The 22,196-nt window shown below is 39.4% G+C and overlaps 1 protein-coding gene across 1 annotated transcript in view; it reads right to left on the reverse strand.

Moving 5' to 3' along the window:
* ITPR3 (inositol 1,4,5-trisphosphate receptor type 3) overlaps window positions 1-22,196 on the reverse strand; it is a 218,399-nt gene that overhangs the window by 103,883 nt on the left and 92,320 nt on the right. The window contains 11 exon segments of the mRNA XM_018556782.1: window positions 2,115-2,240; window positions 2,515-2,589; window positions 3,502-3,666; window positions 4,944-5,106; window positions 5,639-5,696; window positions 10,575-10,704; window positions 12,561-12,757; window positions 15,163-15,313; window positions 16,203-16,347; window positions 17,241-17,492; window positions 19,668-19,850. Coding sequence (XP_018412284.1) covers window positions 2,115-2,240; window positions 2,515-2,589; window positions 3,502-3,666; window positions 4,944-5,106; window positions 5,639-5,696; window positions 10,575-10,704; window positions 12,561-12,757; window positions 15,163-15,313; window positions 16,203-16,347; window positions 17,241-17,492; window positions 19,668-19,850 — 1,645 coding nt within the window.

Below are 22,196 nucleotides of genomic sequence, written 5' to 3' on the forward strand. Positions count from 1 at the left end.
ACGCCGCCCTACGCTCACCCTCCATGCATGTCCGTGCATGGAGAGCTGTCGGAGAAGAGCGGGGGGCGGGCCTGCTGTCGTCCGCGAAGGGGGGGGGGGCTGTTGGATAATATAGCAGATTCAGTCCGGGGGGGGCGGCGTTGCTGCCTTGCCTAGGGCAGCACAAAAGTTAAATACACTGCTGCCCGTATGTATAGAACATGATGATTTACGAGACCTCAGAGTGCTGCTTCTGATGAGCGAGAGTAGGCTGGAAGGACCATTTTAACATTTTAAGAGCAAGTCAGCTCCACTGTTCACTTTTTTTAATGCTGCAGGTATGTATAGAACATGATGATTTACGAGACCTCAGAGTGCTGCTTCTGATGAGCGAGAGTAGGCTGGAAGGACCATTTTAACATTTTAAGAGCAAGTCAGCTCCACTGTTCACTTTTTTTAATCACCTAGACAAAAAGCAGCTTACATTCGCAGTGTAAGGTTTAATAAAAGTTAACCCTTACAAAAGTTAAAAGCCTGAGTTCTTCTTTAATACTGTGGTATCTGCCTTTCTTGCCTGATCATTAATTATTTTGTTTTATTTCTCTTTCAAGTTTGGTATTCAGTATTGTTTTTTTTGGGGGGAGGCTATACTTTTTTTGTGGGTGTTTCTCTGATTAATATGAGTATAAGCACCTGTTTCACATTGCCCTTACATGTATAAACATATAGCAATACCCAGTTTTATTTTTCCTGCTCCAATACATTGTACCCTGTTTCTATAATGACTGTGACCATGATGCATGGGAGTTTCTCCCTAGTGCTAGCCAATCAGAGGTATGAGGTCTGTGCAATAACAACTTCCTGTTTTTGATGACAACTACAGGGTATGGATGACTACTTCCTGTAGGGGTATTTCCTGTTCTGGGTCATAAAGCACATGCTATTACTTATGTCTACACTCTTCCTTAATCAGGGCCCATGTGCTATGGAGCAGATATTCCTATTGCCTTTTTGCAAGACTAAATTAAAATCTTATTTACATTCATGTTAAGGCGGCAATGCAATGTTTTGTACATGCATGGGTAAGTCTGGGCCACAGGAGTTTGCCCTTTAAGAGTGGTGTATTTAGGAGTGTTTATTGCATGTGGTCTTGTTTGCTTGTCACCTTAAGAATGGGGTTCTTCATGGCCCCAAAACAATGGCAATTATGTTTGCTTACACTATATGTAAGCAAACACACTGAGGCAACAACTGGTTCACCCAAAAGACCCAACTCCTAAACATAAAATGAACAACATTGTGTATGCATTCCAGTCCAGTGAGGAGTGCTCAGAATTGTAATATCGGTGAAACAAAACAACAGTTACACCAGTGTATGGCACAGCATAAAAAAGCCAAACATCTGGTCAGGATTCAGCAGTGTACATACATCTAAAGGAAAAAAGTCACTCCTTTGAAGATGGTTAAATATGGATCCTAGACGGGGAAGAGGACTGGTTTAAAAGAGCTGTGAAAGAGGCCATTTATGTAAAAATAGCCAAGTTTGAATAGAGGGGGGGTGAGACATCTATTGTCTGCCACATACAATGCTGTTTTAACACCTCTCTCTGGGCAGGTTAATAACACCTGATAGCTCCAATTATGCAAATACAATCAGCACCTTACCTCCATGAGGTCTCTGACCCCATGTTGGTTATATTTAACAGATTATGTGGATTGGAGCAACATTGACCATATGTATTCTCAGATAATTTTTGTACAAGTCATTCTTTAATGAGAAAGCTAGTTGGATGACCAGCGAAACGTCTTCAATAAAAATACAGAAATTCCAGTTACCTTGATTTATCTTCTCACAGATAATGTCAAGTTTGTGTTGCCTGTTAGCTAAGGTTGCATTTCACTTATTTCCTGTCCCTTTGATGGGTGTCAAAAACAGGAAGTGTGGGGAAACATCCCTTTGCAGTATTAAATACTCTCAGATGTTCTAACCATTTTCCATATAAGAAAGACAAAAGTTCTGGCTGGAGTCAAGCTTGAATTCTAATATATGAATGCTACATATGTAGTTTTTACCTTTCAGTAATATTTGCAAGAAAAAAAAAAACTTGGTGACAATAGTGAGATGGTAACAGTACCTTTTCATATGGGATTTGAAGGAGATCCAGCATAACCTTATGGGCATCCATATTTTTTAGTAATCTTTGTTGCTTCTTGCGGACTTGCTCTCCAACACCACACATTTTATTTAATCTTTCCAAGATCTAAAGGGATAGAATATATTTTAAAAAAACTTTTATAGGAGTCAGCAGTATCTGCTCATAATTTATCATGGTCATGTGTCCTCAAGATACACTGGACTAACATGACATTTTTGCATAACTGGGTTAAACTGACTGTGAAAAGTGTTACTATGAATATAAACTAATCGATCCCTTTTGATTTATATAGAGCAAGACAAATTATGATGTATATCTTGGGAAGTAATGAAGAAACTCTGCCACTAGAGCTTTGAGAAAAGATGTGACAAACACTTACCTCCTTAACAAGCTGATAGTTCTCACTGCTCTTCTCTGTTGCTGGCTTTCCAGTGCTCTCCTGATTCTCTGCATGCTGTTAAATAGAAAGTGCATCAATCTAGTTGGATATATATGTTGCATTTCACAATTAAAGGACTGTTTCACCCAAAACTGATATTTTAGTATATGCCGGAGAGTTAAACCACCTAGTGGCTTCTCAGGGACTACAATATTGATATCTGATGTGTTCACAAGTCTGCTCATCTGATGTGGCAAGCATGAATGATTCCCACTCTATGTGGGATTTGAACTGATTTCATAACAGAGAATGCAAAAGGAAATTTGGGAACAACTGAAGTGGATGGGAAGATCTGAAAACGTCAGAGTGGCCAGAAACAGAACTGGGAAACTAAGGCAGGGAGATCTTGCTAATGTGGGTTCACAAAAGCTTTAGGAAGCCAGTAGGTCATACTGCCAACCACGAAAGTATTAATATGCAACACAGCACCCAAAAGAGGTTTCTTCACATCAACATTGATGGGGGAGAAGTGCTGCCGTCCTCAAGGCCACCACGAAGCATCCTCACAAGACATGTAAAAAAGAAAAAGTGGGGGCAACCACACTCCATCTCTAAGTCAAAGACCACTTACAGGTGGATTGTGCCTTGAAATATTCTACACTATAAACATGCTTATATATACATCTTAAAAATAAAACTCTTTTAATCTTTAAGTTTAAATACTTAGCAGAATTTTCAAATGTCATACAATAACGAAGATGAATCATATAGATGTCTAATTTTATAAAAGGCCTGCTCTAACACAGAAGGAGAGAATAGGAACAATGATCTGCACCCTACTAAACTAAAAACATGTTATTTATGATAGATGCAGCAGTAACTACAGCAGAGCAGAGTAGCTTGTAACCTGCACCTTCCTAACAGAATAATAATGCTTTCTATAAGAGAAACTTGTAAATGAGATGAGAGTAGCTCAAAGTGCATCACCTCTTTCTTCTCCTTTTTGTTACCATCTGATGAGCCACTAGTTCCTGATTTGTCTTTCTTGTCAACCCAGAGCTCAGACTTTTCTACCATAGTCCTTAGTCTGTCAAGCTCAGATTTGATCACTTTGTAATTATCAACATCTTGGGCTGAGATCAGCAGCTGAACCTGAAAGATGAAACAACAGATGTAATGGAAAGTTACACCGAAAGTATTAAACTGAACATCTGCAGTAGTGTATAACAATCAATATGCAATTAGTTTGTTTAATATAACTCTGTTGTGTAGTAAATAATCAGCGTTCTTGCGCTTCTAGTAATAGTCCTGTGTCATAAAATAAGTAAACGCATAAATGGCAAACATCAAATCACTATGTATGCAATTTTAAAAAAACATCTACATCAATATAACTACACACCAATATGAATGATATCTTAAGAAAAATCCAAAGTGTCATCCAACACCAATAATGCATTTTGGTACCTTCTTAAATCACTTCTTCATGTAACCTTCAGGATTCATCCAATAAAACACAATGTGCTATCTTCCACCATTATCCACAAAAAGATAGACACTCAACATAAGAATATGACTCCTCCACTATGTTAATATAGGTCACAGATCACAAGTTGTCAGGTATGCAAATACAGGTATACTGTGGTTTTCTACCACAGGTACTGCTTATTCTTGTAACTCTGCATAAATGGTTTCCTTATAAATATATATTACATTATGAGAATGCTTCTTCTAAATTAATGAGGAAAACATTTAACCGGAATTAAGAGAATTAGTGGAACCTGTGGTAGATAAGAGCACCATACCTGTGTTTGGATACTTGGCAACTAGGTATGCACCGATACCAAGTACCGTACTCAGTACAAGTACAAGTACAGATACTTTTCCAGCTCCAAGACTAGACTAGAGAAAAATTCAAACGTTAGGAGGCAGCTGTCATTTGTAAGGAGCACACGGAGCTCCTGGGATTTGAACATCTCTGTTTTAATGATGATTTTGTTTTTATAAATATATATAAAGAGATGCACCGATACCATTTTTGCAAGTACAAGTACTGATACTTGCCCAAGTACTTACACTGATACATTTTTGTTTATTGTCATGTGACAGTTTTTCTAAAACAATACAGACTAATGATTTCAGGACAGTGGTGGAGCACCAGAGCCAGGTCCCAGCTGCAACCGCTGCAACCCAGGTAGTTCTCATGAAAATGCAGAGTATCGGCACTGGTATCTAAAAAGTATCGGTGCATCCCTATTTGCAACACACTCAATCTTAACATATTATAACAAAGTGGAGTGGTTAACATCTTACAGTGAGCGTCTGTCCTTGATGGAGCGCTCTCATGGTAACATGGTAACGCTGCACTGATTAATTTTAATTCTCACAAATCAAATACCTCTTTTTTTACAACACACTGCCACTGGTACCTGTTTGAATGTATGCAGCACTTCTTGTCTTTGGCTGAAATGTTTAAAAAGAAGTTGCAGAGATCCAGAGATGAGGGCTGGGTAGTCATTCATTGTCAGCTGTATGAGGACACGGAGAAACATCCTGCCACCCTCATCATCCACCTCCAGCATAGTATTCTTTCTGCAAGGAAGAAGAAAATTATTGACCCATCAATCCTAAAATACAACTCATGTGTCATAATATTAACAACCATAAATGTGTATGTGAGCAGTTCCTACATTTATGCAGACTCTGAGACAGCTGACTCTGCATTTGATGACAGGCTACACTATTATGTTCTTGGCCATTTTAGGCTAGAAAGGGGCTGCCCTTGAGCGCGATTATTTAAAAAATTGAGCTGTGTGTGCGCAGGATAACCTCTCATGACAAAACAATGTCCACTTCTAAAAAAATAAATAAAACACCTTAATAAATAAATACATATAATCCAATCATGTGCAAGAAAAAGTGTTTTGTGCTTCATTTGTGCATATGACTGGATATTCAAGGTGAAAACAGTTTTACCTTAGTTACTAAGCAAAGAGAATGTACATATTGCTAAGTGAACAACCACTGTTCCTTCAGTGAATGAACCCCAATGTATACAGCAGCATTTATAATGCTTTAACCTGCAACACTTATAGACCCCAATTGAGTAGTCACATGTACCTACCCAACTCCAAACATAGCTTCTGCTTGTTCTGCAATACGCTCCAGATTTAAGGTGGCATCTGTAAAACCAAGAACAAGAACTTATTGAATGTTTAGGATTTATTAGGAAGTGAATATGTCACGGTCCGACGACCGGGGCACACAAAATGACTAGAAGTAGCATGAAAAAAATGGTGCCTGGGATGCAGATCACGGAAAACACAGGAAGTAGGTGTCTGTGCGTTACCGGGGACGCACTAGAGGCACAGAATCTAAGAAGGGCCAGGTCTTCGACAGAGCCTCTAATGGTGAGGATGATTGGCTGCTGGACACCTTCCAGGTTGTGGTCTTCTAGTGGGCCCACACAGACACGGAGGCTAGTTGCAGCTCCATGGTCCTGGATACAACAGCAGCCAGGGGTGAAGCTTATACAGAGACAGTGGGGGACACAAGGGCAGAACAGACTGAGGGACACAAGGGCAGAAGCACAAACAATAGTGTGATAGGAGCCAGCAACAATACGGCTATCCAGGATACACTGAACAGCGAGGTTGCAGGGAACAAGCAGCCACACAAGAGGACAGACACACGGGTAAGCACAGGTGCAAGGCTCACTCAAGGAGATGATGATAACAATCCACTTGCTGGAGGTGCAGGATTTCACGGAAGGCAAGAGGGAATCGAGAGACACACAGGGAACAAGGCAAGTAATAGCAATCCGCTACCAATCCGCTACCAAGAGTAAGTAATACACAGGGAGTCCGACTCAGTGACACGTTGCTGGAACGGCGCAGAACAAGTGACCTGGACTTTTAATGGAGAGGTTCAGAGCAGATTGGCAGGAAGCCGAGCAGCTCGGACAGTAGGTAAAGCCCAGCGTCAGATCATTACACAGGGAAGTGTGACAGTACCCCCCTTTTACGCGGCCTCCCCAGCTGCTGGGGCCTGGGTTTCAGGGGAAAGCTAAATCTTTTCATCAGGAGAGGAGCACAAACATCAGGTGCGGGAATCCAAGATCTTTTTTCTGGGCCATAACCTTTCCAATCAATCAGATAGTGAAGTTTTCCAAGGGAGACTTTAGAGTCCAAAATTTTATGAACCTCATATTCCTGAGAAGGATTAACTGGAGGAGTTGCCAGTGAAATAGAACGGGTAAACTTGTACAGGACCAAAGGCTTCAGAAAGGATACATGCAAAGAATTAGGAATTTTCAGGTGAGGAGGTAAACAGAGTTTAAAACAAACTGGGTTAATTCTTGCCGAAATAACATATGGCCCCATGTAACGTGGGGCAAACATCATAGAGGAAACCTTTAGGGGGATATTTTTAGTAGCCAGCCAAACCTTGTCCCCAGGCTGCAGAAGTGGGGCTTTTCACCGATGTCGGTTAGCAAATCTTTTGTGCCCATCATCTGCTTGCTGAAGTTGATAGTGGACTCAGTACCAGACCTAATTCATATTCCTCTGCCATGTATCCAAGGCCGGAATCTCAGGATAACTGGGCATAGGCAAAGGAATCCGTGGATGTTTACCATAAACTACGAAGAATGGAGATTTCTGGGTGCTGGCATTATGATGATTATTGTGAGCAAATTCTGCCCACGGCAGAAGGGCAACCCAATTATCTTTGTGGGCTTACACAAAGACTAGAAGGAACTGCTCCAAGGACTGGTTGGTTCTTTTAGTTTGTCTGTTAGACTGCGGATGGTAGGCAGAAGAAAGCTGTACTGATACGTCCAAGGATTTGCAAAGAGCCCTCCAGAATGTGGAAGTAAACTGGACCCCATGGTCTGAGACTATACTGGTTGGTGCAGCGTGCAGTCTAAAAACCTCACAAATAAAGATTGGAGCCAGTTCCGCTGCTGACGGTAGCGAAGAAAGTGGTACGAAGTGTGCCATCTTGGAAAATCGCTCTACCACTACCCATATTACGGTACAGCCTTCGGACAGTGGGAGATCAGTGATGAAGTCCATAGCAATATGGCACCAAGGTTCTTCGAGAACAGGTAATGGTAAGAGATGCCCAGCTGGAGCCTGGTTAGGAGACTTAGTACAGGCACAGACTGGGCAAGGTTTCACGAAGTCTTCAACATCTTTGCAGAGTTCTAGCCACCAGTAGTAGCGAGAGAGGAAGACCAAGGTCCTGTGGATGCCTGGGTGACTGGAGAGCTTAGAATTATGACACCAGTGTAAGAGCTCAGGCCTCAATTCAGCTAGCATAAAGGTCTTCCCAGGGGGAACAGCAGAGTCCTGAACAGAAGTGAGGACAAGAACTCGAGTGGGGGAAATGATAAACTCTGAAGAGCGAGGCTGTATGAAACAAGCAGCCACACAAGAGGACAAGCACACAGGTAAGCACAGATGCAAGGCTCACTGAAGGAGATGATGATAACAATCCACTTGCTGGAGGTGCAGGTTTTCACTGAGAGCAAGAGGGAACCCAGAGACACACAGGGAAGAAGGCAGGTAATAGTGATACATATGGAGTCCGACTGAGTGTAAAGACACGTGGCGCTGAACAAGTGAGCTGGACTTTTAATGGAGAGGTTCAGAGCGGATTGGCAGGAAGCCGAGCAGCTCGGACAGGAGGTAAAACCCAGTGCCGGATCATCACACAGACAAGTGTGACAGAATATACATTTATATAAATGACAAATATTACAGCAATCTTCAGCAATGTTTTTAATCTACTGACTACAAACTGGTAATGACAGTGCAGTATAGACTGTTACAGTGTACTTTTTGGATGTTATGATTAAATTACATACAGTGGCAAGAAAAGTATGTGAATCCCTTGGAATTAACTTGTTTTCTGCAGTAATTTGCCATAATATGTGATCTGATCCTCATCTAAGTCACAACAATAGACAAACACAATGTGCTTAGGCTGATAACACACAAACAATTCTAATTTCTTGTGTCTTAATTAAACATTCACAATGTTGGAGGAAAAAGTAAGTGAACCCATAGACTAATTACTTCAATGAAAGCTAATTGAAGTCAGTAGCTTGCACAACTGGAGTCCAATTAATGAAATGAGTTTGGAGGTGTGCTTTAGATTGATAAAAGACCCTCAAATATTTTAAGATTGCTTTTCATTATAAGCATCAACTGATGTGAACCATGCCTTGCAGAAAGGAGCTCACTGGAGACATATGATCAAGAGTAGTTGATCTACATAAGACTGGAAAGGGATACAAAGCAATCTCAAAGTGTTTAGGCATCCATCAGTTGACAGCTAGACATGGAGACAGTTTAGTACCGTTACTACTCTTACTAGAAGTGGGCACCCAGCCAAGATGACTCCCAAGGCTCAATGCAGATTCCTCAAAGATAAAAAAGAACCCATGAGAACCCACAGCTAATGGTTTGAAGACATCATTGGAACTGGAAAACATCCCTGTTCATGAGTCTACCATACATAAGTCATTGCTGCATGCCTGAAGTTTGCCAAAGAGCACCTTGGCAAACCACAACGCTACTGAGAAAATGTTTTGTGGACTGATGAAAGAAAAGTAAAATTGGAAACATCATGATTTGCTGCCTCAGGGCCCAGATCACTAACCATCATAGAGGGGAAAATTAATCCCCAAGTTTACCAAAATATGCTACTGGATAATGTCAGGGTGGCTGTCCGCCAGCTGAAGCTTAGTAGAAGTTGAGTGATGCAGTAGGACAATGACCTTAAGCATCAAAGTAATCCTCCACAGACTGGCTTCTGAAAAAGAAAGTGGACAGAGTGATTTTCCAAGATGGCACACTTCGTACCCCTTTTGTATTAGCCCAGTCAGAGCACAAACCTTAACTCCATAGGGGTGCTGTGGAATGACCTCAAGAGAGCTGTTCACACCAGACATCCTACAAATGTGTCTGAGCTGAAGCAGTGTTGTAAAGAGGAATGGTCACATATTCCTCCCAAACATTGTGCAGGTTTGATCCAGAGCTACCGAAAGCACTTTCTTAGAAGTAATTGCTGCCAAAAGAGGTTCAATCATCTATTAACTCCAAAGTGTTCACTTACTTTTTCCTCCTCTGGCACCCAGAATGTTTAATGGGTGCGTTCAATAAAGACATGAGAAATTAGAATTGTTTGTGTGTTATCAGCTTAAGCACAGTGTTTTTGTCTGTTGTTGTGACTTAGATGAGGTACAGTTAACATTTTCTGGCAAATTACTGAAATCTCTTAAACTCTCTTAAAAACTGGGACACGGTGTGATTTCTAGAATCTTTTAGGCAGTACAAATTTTTTTTATGGAAAATTCCATTAAAATGCAGGTGATATACTATATACTACACTATTATGCAGATGATATACCCACTGCTTCAATTAGCCTGTACTTAAAGAGAGATAAGTTCCTGGACTATTGTTATAGGTCAACGCAACAAAATGCTTTAGAATATTTACTAATCAGCCACAGCTTGTGATTTCAGTAGAAATTGTAATATAAATAATTACTGGACTGTAAATTTTACCCCATGTGGATTTTTCAAGCCTAACACATACAGCATGACCTGAAATATTTAAATTGTTCAGATATAGAAATAGGTCAACACCTTTTTACATAATACATAGTCCAGTAATAAGGTATGATGCCATAGGCTCAAGACACAAAACTAACACACCAGTATAAAAATATGTATTTTTTAAGAAAGTGAGTTATTTTCAGCTACGTCCAATGAAATGTGAAAATTACAGTCACACGTGAAAATAAAGACAGTTACCCTTTTGTCAAGCTTTGTGAATTGAGTCCCATGTGTGTTTAAAATAAATGTATGTCTCCTTCATTTGTTATTATCTGAAACTGCTTGCCAAACAGTGAAGACACTAAAAGCTGCAGAACTATGTGCTAAGAGTTTGCAGAGATCATCTGTTGCCATGTATTCAAATCAGTATATACCATGTGGTTAAGTTTTTAATGACTGTAATACTTGTATCATTAATATTTGCATATGATTTACTTGAGTTATCAAAGGCTGGCGCTGTCCCATCTGCTGCACTATCTTGCATGGGGAAAACTTCCACAAATTCCTTCTTGAAAACGGAGAGCAGAAACGATATCCTGTAATCCAGTCTCACATTCAGGATGAACTGTCAATAAAAATAATTAAACAGGCCTTAAGCATAGAGAGCTAATGTCACCCAACTGTGAGCTTAGCCCCTGCCCTCAATTGTCCCCTCTTAGGCCACCACGCTGTACGTTCTACTTGATTTTTTGTTATATTTATATTTTTTTGAATGTCTTCAGGCCAGGCAAAAGGGAAGGACCTCTGCAGGCCAGGGAATTCCTCAGCTAATGCAGCAAGTGGTGCAGTTGTGAAAATGAATAGCACTATGGTGATGCCACCTTAGAGGGCAGAGCCATGATACCCTGCATTCCTAGTATGTCCTCAGTTTTCAGAAGGTCTCTTTTTTTAATTACAATTATCCATATAAGCATACCCTACATTTTCACATAGGAACAGCACTAGTATCCTTGTTCATCATTTATGGTTTTACAGTATTAACGTAGAAGTATCTCTAAAATCTTTTTTAAAGGTAACTTTACAATTGTCTAAATGGCACCCTGCCAAGTTGATACAAACCCACATGTCCTTCAGGAGCAGCATCAAGATGGGTCATCCCACCAAAAATGGCCTCCTTTTATTCTTATTATTTATTTATTTATTACATATACTTATACAGCACCAACTATTTACACAGCACTTTACATAGTTGTACATTCACATCAGTCCCTTCCCTCAAGCTACTATCAATCTAAGCTCCCTATTTCACATACATACATACATACAAACATGCACACACATACTATGGTCGATTTAGACAAGAGTCAATTAAACTACCAACATGTATATGAATGTTAGAGGAAATTGAAGCAAGCACAGCAAGAACTAATAAAACATCTGGCGCCCAAAGAAGGTAGTGCAGACAATTTGTTTTACTCCCTGAGGAATGGCAAAAGGGCTCTTAAACCCCAATCTTTTTATACACAATGCAAAAAGCTAAAGTGCTAAATAAGAGTAAAAATAAAGTCACTAGCATGAAGGTTTTGAAAAAAGTAAAATTAACGCCATTGTCACAATTTTGTATTTGGGCGGGTCATGTTGTTTATCTTCTTTTTTGCTTTTTTTTAAGTAGCGAGTCAGAAACAATATAACTTAAAAGAGAACTATGGGGTAAGTGTTTTTCTCTTTAGGGTCACGGGAGGACATATACTAACCTCCTCCCGTGACCCAAATACTGAGAGCGCAGCAGCCGGCACGGATCCCAACAAAACTGTAGAGATCGTCCCAGTGAGTGACAGCTGGCTCTGCTTATGTAGAGGCAGAGCCTGCGGGGAGCGATGACTGACAGTCAACGCTCACTGCAGGGAGACGATCGGGAAGTGAGCTGATCGGCTGCATGTTTCTGCTAACTTCCCGATCGATAGAGCCGACCTGTGACAGCTTCTTTGTCACAGGTCGGCTCTAACTATGAGGATGAGTGGAAATCACTCACCTCATAGTTCTCCTTTAATTTAAGAATATATCCCAGCACTGTTCCTGTAACATTACAGAACCAGCATAAATGTAACAAAATATTCTTTCAATAATGGTCTATGCCTGGTCAAGAGTACACAAATAGGGTAATGCTCGCCATTGAAACTGTGAAAAGCAAGTTTTACTTGTATACAAATCATTAAAATGGATTTTGTAGTGATATACTGGTGAATTGAAGGAATGATTCTGGAAAACTGCTGCACATTAGTGTTCTACCTAACTAGATATGTTACATAATGTTGGCTGCGGCTCTGCAGATACTACCTTTTGCCTGTAAGCTGCCAAAACTTAACTTTCATATTTATTCTTGGATGGATTCTTTTTTTTATTTAGGTTTAAAATGTGATGCGTATCTCACAATCCAGAAGCCGAATGTCAGTTAATATCAGATAAACACAGCATACTAACCTGCAGGATCTCCAGGATTTTCAGCTTGGTTTCCATGACGGTGACATTTTCAGTATCCACACTCTTCCTCTTAGTGGTGTCCTGACTCACTACAGAATTCACAGGTGAAGAGGAATTGAATATAGATTGCTTCCGAGTCAAAACCATTGTGGACATCATCTGTCCCACTCCTTGTATAGATCGCCTGACATTTTTTTCTGTAAAACCAATATATGTTAATATGATCCATAAACCTACCAGCTGAACCCGTAAAGGTGGCCATACATAGAGATATTCCTTGTTCCCTATTCGGTGGTCTATTTTGGTATATAGTACATCCATGTTTACTAAGATGTTCTCCACTCCATTGTTTTCCAGTTCTTTTCACAGACTCAGAGGGGAAAAATTAGCAATGTTCATTAACTCCTTTACTTACACTGGAGATTTGATTGTTTCAGTCCTCTGACTGCCTAATCAGCTGAATTTCTGTCTATGAAGGGTTTTGTATCTGGGACCCCTGCAGCGTGCACTGTTTCTAGTGTGGCCCCATCCCAATTCTACAGAACTAACAACATCAAGTTAAAAAAAGTGTGTCTACACACTCTTATGTGCAGTAGCTTCCATTTGGCTTATATATCTGGCATATTTGATCCCAGAGCAGCAAAATGCAACTCTAACTAACCCTGCGATGATTAAACATCACAAAAACAATCAAAGGTGAATCCTGTACTTTAAAGTATTCCAGTAGAGGACTTTTGGGTGCTTTCAAATTCTTACCTACAGAGACCATAGTTTTCATACCTTGACTGACCATGGGCAAACTATACATACTGTAAACAAATGGCTCTATAAGCTTAGAGAGTATCCATGCTGCACCCCAGGTGTTTTGGGTGCAGAGTATGCCACTGGAACATTGAACAAGATTGGCATGGCTCTGTGCCAGGTTTTTAATAATAAACCCCTTTTTATTTTTAATGGACGTGTGGCATGAATACAGTATTCTTCAAAGGTCAATAAATTGGTTGGATGGTGAAATTTAGGAGAAAAAACCCCAACAGATATGAATTAGCATGTAGGCAGGGTCAAGGTGTAATTTCAGGGTTATTACAGACACAGAATGAGTCTATCAATTATTTTTCTGTCCAATGACTGAGAGTCAGAAGTTTACTCATTACCCCCACAACTTTTTAAAAACACACATACAACTCCCTGGAAGTCTGCAAAAATATCACCTGGAAAAATCAACTCTAGGTTTACAGTATACTGACTTCTTGTACTGCATGTGTCAGCTATATAAAAGAATTGGTAAGTTAGATAATTTGTGATTGATTCACCTAATGTCCTATGTATGGCCAGTTTACGAGGTCCATGTGTTGCTTAAGCATTGGGAACTCTTGCAGTAAATTGGATCATGCAGCACGCATTGCACATATGCAAGCAAGCTAGTTGGATAATGCCAATAATTGGCTGGCTGGATAATGCTACAATCACAGCAGTAGACTGCACACAGGTCTTCTTTCCTTGACAGCGGTGATTGGTGAACAGCGCACACAGTCCTTAAGTCACATGCAAGATTTGCTGCACTTTATACATGGAAGCATCACACCAGCAGGTTGCAGCACATATTTTCAAAATCTTCTTTGGCAACAACTACAGCTCAGCAGCATAAGCGATTGTACTGCACATGCGGGGATATGCACACAACAGAGAAGCTCTGCAACTTCTAATATCCAGGAAAAAAAATCACAGCAGGTTGTAGGTTTACCAAAGGTAAGCAGTCAACTTTTTTAATCTTTTCTTTATATTAGCCAACTTTGCTTTACTACGCCATATTACACTTGAATTATGTACTAGTGATGGCTTAATTAGGAGAACTGCTGATTCGTCTTTTTTTTTTTATTCTCTTACATATCTGTGTATAGGTCTGCCTGCTCTCAAGTGAATCATACTGTTCAGGAATCAAGCTCATCAATTATTAAAATGGTATGATTCTCTGCAGACTGGCGAAATCTACCTAGGAACACACAAGAGAATCCAACAATTTCCAATTTCGCTGTTTTGCCTTGGTTTAAAACCAGTTTGTTCATCACTAATTGATACAGGTATGGGATCTGTACTTGCATAATGTCACCATTAAGCAGCATAAAGAAGATAAATGTGCGGAGGTTGATGGCCATCTGGCAGCCCTTCTAGTTTATGTCAGGGCCATCTTGGCTTAGGACATTAGCAAGGTCAGACAGGTTTATTTAAAGGTCTGTGACAACAATATATGGACAAAGTTTTGTCTGGACACTACTGTTCACTGGTACTATTCAGTATTAGTCAGAATACAGTTTAACACTGCTTATGGCATTCATAAACATTGGTGTAAATAAAAAAGACAACATGGCCGGCATACTCAACATTTTCTCTGTTTAAAACATAATATTCAGATCTTAAAAGTCTGCACTTTTTAAGAACAATATAATATATATTTTTTTAAAGTTATTCTGAAGAGAAATCTTATCCAAATGTCTTAGAAATTCCACATAAAATATCCCATTCCTGTATAGTGTAGTTGCAGACTCTGCATGCATAAGCAGCCAAGTTACTTTGATTGTTCATTGATCAAGTGTTTTCCTACCTGTTGTATCATCATTGTACATAGCATGCAACAACATTGCCTGTGGGTTCTGGACACTATCAATGATCCCTAGAAGAGTTCGTGTCAGCCGTAGAAGTTCACTGAAGCTGTAGAAGCCAAAATATATCAGATGGCGAGCCAGACTGACCACCTTAAAAACAGCAATGAAATTGGGTTAATCTATCATTCATTTAAAGAACCATATCTATTTATACATTGTTGGTGAAACTGCCTTCAGTTTATCATTTCAAAAGTCATGCATAACAGCAGACACCAGAAGGTGTCTGCTATGACCTTTAATGCCCACTAAAACCTCTTCTGTACACCTCACTCTTTAGTTTTAGTTAGTTCTTGTGGCCTGATTTAATGGCTAAGCTATGACAACTGGCATTCCACTGTCCAATGAGATTGCCTCAGTGGTTAGTAAGGAACAGATATATCAATATGCAAGAGTGTCAAAGAATGAGACATAGAAGGTGGCATGGTCTTAATTCAAATCTTTTATTTATTAAGAAACAAGCCAACATGTTCATGTTATTTTTAATAAACAAACACACCATTTCTGATTTTTTTTTGTATCCTTTGGAAGCTCCACCTGAATCTGCAGAAATCAACATCATATACAACATTGAAATCTCTAGGCAGGACGTTTACTTTTAAACAATTAAAATGCAGCAGAGATTCACTTTAAGATGTATTAAAACTAATTATAACATGTTTTGAACCCTTACCAAATGCATGTGTACAATTATTTTGATGCAGGTGGCTGTTTTGGCAGGGATAGTGTAAAAATTCCAAGCTTCTGGCAGAAAAAAAAGATCCAAACACTCTGCAAGTTGATGCTAGCATTGCAGAGGATGGTATTTGTGAGAGCTCTGTTCTGCAAGTTCACAAACAAATTACGTTCTGTGCGTGTACTTAAACGTTTGCATCCACAAATAATCTACACTAAACCCTCCAACAAAACACACAGAAAAGACACATAGCAAGAGTAAATCATCTGCATTTATGCATATGTTACTTGTAATTTAGGTTCTCACCTCAAACGTGAGCTTGTTTTTTTCCTCATTGGCAAATGGCATTGATTCACTGACAACTGCATTCAGAAAATCTTCCACAAATTCCATTGTGTTTGTAAACTTATTTTTTTTGTCATCTCTGGCATCATTAAGGTTGGAGTCATAGCTGTTTTAAAAGCAAAATAAGCACAATCAGTTGGTTGAATATAAACACATTACTGAACAAAAAAACCTGCATAAATAGGGTACCCTTAATTGTTTTATACCTAACGTCATATCAAAGGGGGAGTAAACTTTTGTATTTTATTTAATTATTTATTACAGTATCACTTTAAAGGGGAAAGATCTCACTGAACATTTTTTACCTTTTTTAATGAAAGTTCTCTGGTTCCCTACTCTAAATCCATTAACCCTTTCGCTGCCAAGCCCTCCGGAACATTTTTCAAATCAGCTGGCCAAGCCATTTTTGAATTTTCTGCAATTTTTTCCTATTGATTTGATTTACATCAGGTCCCACTACTTTACCTGTTCATCTAACCATCTCATTTAAAACAGCCACAGCTCACAACCTGGCTCCACACTAAAGATGCTGCTGTTCAGTCATTGACCATACCAGTCCATGATAAAAGGAAGGCTGAATTTAACTAAATGACTTAATCATTTTGATCAACCAAAAGTGCTTTACCCTCTCAGGCTCCTTGTACATTGATGGAGTCTCAGTTCCACCACATTTACTATGACAGAAATACTCCAAAATGAAAAAGTGTGCTTTGGGGAATACTGAGAGAGTTCCCTATTGATCCCATAAGGATGACAGTAAGGTGAGGTAGACTACATCTCTGTCTGGAGTAAAGTATTTCCCTTGCAAAACAAAGATAAATTTCTCCCTGCCAAAGTATCAGCACAAAAAGACCTGAGATGAAATGTCTGCACCAAAATCAAATGAACTAATATTAAAAGGACTAATTACTATGTATTTTTAAGGGACGTTGTATTACAAAAGATTGTGTATTACATATTTTAAAAGGATTTTGTATGGTAGTATTTAATTTTCCTTACTCTTTGATGGTGATGGCTGTCGGTATTTCAGTCCATAGTCGGGCATATTTTACTGGTGTAACTAGTTCTTGAGGGTCTCTGTCAACATGAACATGCAGCATGAGATGACAGAAAGAAGCTCTGATCTCAAAAGGCAACATTTCATCAGCCATGCAGAGGAAGATGAGGTCAACACTTAGTTGTTTGGATATTTCATGTATAGCAAGGTATTGGCGATCTAGACACATCCGTGCAAAAAGTTTCAGCTGATACCTGTGGATCATTGATATAAAACGAGAAAAGTCAGATGTGCTAAAACCAAATACAATTAGGATGCATTTAATCCACATGACCCAATGGTTATAAATTTTTGCCAGAGTTGAAAACTGTGAGGGTTATTCACAAAGCTAGCCGAAGGATTAACCATTCGGCTAGCTTTCGGCTGCCGGAGCCCTTCAGTTCAGTGGAACCAAAGGGCTGCTGTATGGACTATTCACCATAGCCCGTACAGCTTCAGAAGCTGGCCGAGCCGAAGGCATATGCTTCAGCTCGACTGAGCCAAAGTGACACCTAAAGCGGGGCGAACGGCCGGCCATTGGCCAGCCGAAAGCCTCGCAACTGACAGCTGGGGGGGGCCAGCCGTGATCTCATGGCTGGCTCCGCCCAGTTGCAATGACAGATCAGCGTCTCCAGGTTACCTGGGGACGCTGAACTGTCATTAAACAATGAAAACTGTGTGGAGCTGGCCGTGACGTCAGAAGACTCTAGCAGGTCCTGGCCAGTAGGAAACAGTTGGGCAGAGCTAGCTGTCACTGCTAGCTCCGCCCAACTGTTTTCTTTTTTTATTATTTTTTTTTTCACAAATCTTTATTTTTTTCTTTAAATGTATAATTATTAACATTTTAAACACTCTTTTTCTACTTTTTTTTTCTCCTACTTTTTCACTGATTTTCTATTCTGCTCCGTACCATGGAGGTACCGAGCCGAATGCCGCTCGGCGGCATTCGGCTATTCACTCACTACGGTTCGGCCCCTATGAGAATAGGGGCGGACGGCAGCTAGTAGCCTGCCGGAGCTTCGGCTCATGCGATCCAGAGTCTAAATCCTTCTGGACTTCGGCTCACCCGAACATGCCGAGCATGTTCGGTTGACCGAAGTACGGCCGAAGCTAGCCGATGTATGGCTGATTTCAGCCGTACATTGGCTACATCATTTACGGCGATGTACGGCCGAAATCAGCTGTACAAGCCTGAAGTGAATAGCCGAACAGCGTTCGGCTCACTTCACTTCGGGTGGGTTATTCACTCGGCTCCCTTCGGCAGCTTTGTGAATAACCCTCTGTGTCTTTTACTGAGATTAATTAAAAGTATACCCCTAGTGCTGCTTGCGGTTGTTCAGAACAGCAGTAATACTGCATTATGCATGCTACCACATTATATAGTTTGCACTACACTGTTAAATGGTTCTCATTCACTCATTACATGTAATGATGATCACTAAGCTACTAATGTGAATGGACCTTACAAAAAAAAAAGCATGTTGGTATTGCAGAGGTCCAGCTTTCAGTTGCCACTATAAATTTATAGAGAGAATATTCTCCTTGTGTTGGAGTTAATCCAGTTCCAGTTCCAGGTTCCAGTTTCCTTCCATGATCCAAAAGACATAATAGAGAGACAAAGAGGGGAGTTTATCAAGACTGGAGGAGACAGAATCTGGTTGCCCATAGTAACCAATCAGCTTCTCTTTTCAGTTTGTTCAGTTAAGAATTGAAAATGAAATATAGAAGCTGATTGGTGTGCTATAGGCAACTGCTCCAGATTTTTCTGCTCCAGTTTTGATAAATTCCTCCTAAAGTGTTTCCTTCCACATTGGCCCTAGGTGTGTAAGGCTAGTCACACACTTGCAGATTTCTCTTGTTTCGCCTGCAGGCTTAATGAGAGAAATAATTTGATTCCCCTATCCATGCTAAACTACGTGAATAAAGGAATCTCCCCTGCCGGCTACTGTTTTCAGACAGTTAGCTCCTTAAGCTTTCAGAGACAGCATCTGAATGAATGCAGTCACTAGTCAGCCGACTAGGCCTTTTCATTCAAACTTTGTTGAGCAAGGTGGTGGTTTGAATTATGGCTGATTCAGCCAGAATTATTCGAAATTCAAACCATGAATGGCTAGCCTAAGCCTTAGACTAGCCATTTACGGCTGAGAAAAAACTAAAAGTGTATGGCTAGCCTAAGTGTTTATGCGTTGGTGTCTGACTGTGTCATCAAAACAAATGTAAATGGGTAAGGTGCCAAATGATCTTAAAAATTTAGCTTTAGAAAACTGAAAAATTAAATTAATTTAGCATATATAGAGAGGAGTGCCGGTAATTTTAAGAGTGCATGAATCAGTGCTCTATAAACTTAAAGAGGATTGCCGCATCACAGTAGGTATATTAAAATGTACTACCGGTAGTATGTGAGTACATTCTCGTCATGAGCATTCCCTGCTCGCGCCTCTTGTGACAGCTGGCGGATGCTCTTGTCATGTGTATCATTGTTTTTATCTAACCAAACGAGCCACACCTCCTCTTCACAGTACTCAATACTCATATATTCCGAGGAGTGGGACATCTCTTTTACTGGTCTAAGCCTAAAAAAAAAAATTCAATAGTAAATACGGTAATGCTTGCACACATTTCTATTGCTTATAAAAAAAATTATCAATTATCTGATCACTAAACTGATAATGCATAGTACTGCTTATAGAATATACAACTGTAAAGAGACATGTTCTAGATTTAGAGCTTAAAGGTCTATTTATCATTGTTTTTACCCAAGCGTCAACACTACTTTCACTGAAGATTCACATATTTCTCTAACTGAACCTTGTGCAAATCCTGGGTTAGAGTTGTGTGAATCTTGGGTGAAAACACTGAAAAAAAGACACCTTAAAGCAAATTTGTACAATTTGCCTGTTTGTTTTTATTATTTTTGAACAGTGTGAAATATGAGGTGTGATCAAAAAGTGCGGTGAATGCTGCCATTCAACGGAAAGGCAGGGATCTTTAATATGAGAAGTGGCATGTTGAACCTTAGTAACAGTGTAAGAAGTTACAACTTACAATTTACAATTTCTATCAAATAACAACATTTTTCACCAGATCTGGCACTGTATGACTTCCGCCTCTTCCCCAAAGTCAAAATGACCATGAAACGTAAACGTTTTGAATCAATTCAGGACATCGAGGCAGCCACAACAGCGCAACTAAAGACACTAACAAAAGGGGACTTCCAGAACTGCTTTAGAAAGTGTCAAGAACGATGGGATAAGTGTGTTCAAAGCGAGGGGGAGAATTTTGAGGGAGATTAATGGGAATGTGTCTTTTAATGTAATTACATTTTTTTATTTAAACATCCACCGTATTTATTTCATCACACCTCGTGCATTGAATAATACTTAACAGAGTTGTGAGTTTTATTAAAAAGGTACAGTATGCATATAAAGCTGTTACATACATAGGTGTGCGCACAGGGTGTGCCGAGTGTGCCTGGGCACAGCCTAATCACCCAGGGTGCAACACCGAAACCACAACAGTGGGTGCTATGTCTTTAGTCACTGAGCCAGTGGAGAGAACACAAAGATCTCTCTGTGACTGGCCTTGTATGGCTTAGTGATACAGAGCGCAGCAGCGCTTGCCACTTACATTCTTCACATAACAGTCCTCTGTGCCTCGAAAGCTGCAAGGGAGCGTGGCTGCGGTTTCCCAGGCTTCCCATCCAATCAGGAAGCCGGGTGGGTGGTCCCATGACCAACTGCCGGGTTCCCTGCTTCATTCTAACAACTACACCCCTGCTGGAAGAAGTAAAGGGCAGCTGAAAAGATGGGAATCCGGGATGCCTCAGGTCTGTGTATGTATGGTATTTTGTGTGTGTGTATATATATATATATATATATATATATATATATATATATATATATATATATATATATATATATATATATATATATATATATATATATATATATATATATATATATATATATATATATATATATATATATATATATATATATATATATATATATATATATATATATATATATATATATATATATATATATATATATATATATATATATATATATATATATATATATATATATATATATATATATATATATATATATATATATATATATATATATATATATATATATATATTATATGTGTGTGTGTTGGTACTTTTGTGTGCACACCCTAATGCAATAGGCTGCACATGCCTGTGGTTACATAATTACAATATCTTAGAACTGTTAGGATGTATGACAGTTGCACTTATCAAGTATGCCCTTATCATGCCATAGAAACTTGTAATATTTGAGAATAAAGGTGAGACTTTGTAACCAGTTATTGTTTACATGAGTGATACTTAAAGTAAAAGTACCACCTAAGATCTGACACCACAAGATGCATGTTATTTTTCTTATTAGCCCTCTCTGATTTAGTTTTACTTTGCTACTGGGGGCCAGACTTTCCTATTTTACTGGCTAAGCCTTGCAAAGGGCCCTTCCACCCTTCAGTATGCCTGCCTCAGTAGCCAGTAAGGACACTATCATTGAACAGTAGATTGGAAGCAGGTGGAGCTTAGCAAAAAAAAGTCAGGAAAAGTAATGAAACAATAACAAATAATTTAGAATCTAAAAACCTAATGAAGGATGTTTTACTTCTTAAAGTTTCAAATGGAGTATAGGTTAAAGGACAACTCCACTACATTAAAAATGTTATATAACAGATAAGCCATTTTATAAGTTAATATAAATAAAATGACATTCAATTTTAAAACGTTAGCAAGTATTTTCTGTTCTGTGTACTGCTAGTATATAGAACTTCTCCAGAAATGCAATTTTCTGTTCATGTTTTCCCCAGCAATTTTTACATTACAACATTGGTGCAGATCATGTGACTGTAACATAGTACTCAAAGTACGTAAATTA

The sequence above is a fragment of the Nanorana parkeri genome, unplaced genomic scaffold, assembly GCF_000935625.1.
Source record: "Nanorana parkeri isolate BGI_ZX_2015 unplaced genomic scaffold, ASM93562v1 scaffold252, whole genome shotgun sequence".
Lineage (NCBI taxonomy): Eukaryota > Metazoa > Chordata > Amphibia > Anura > Dicroglossidae > Nanorana > Nanorana parkeri.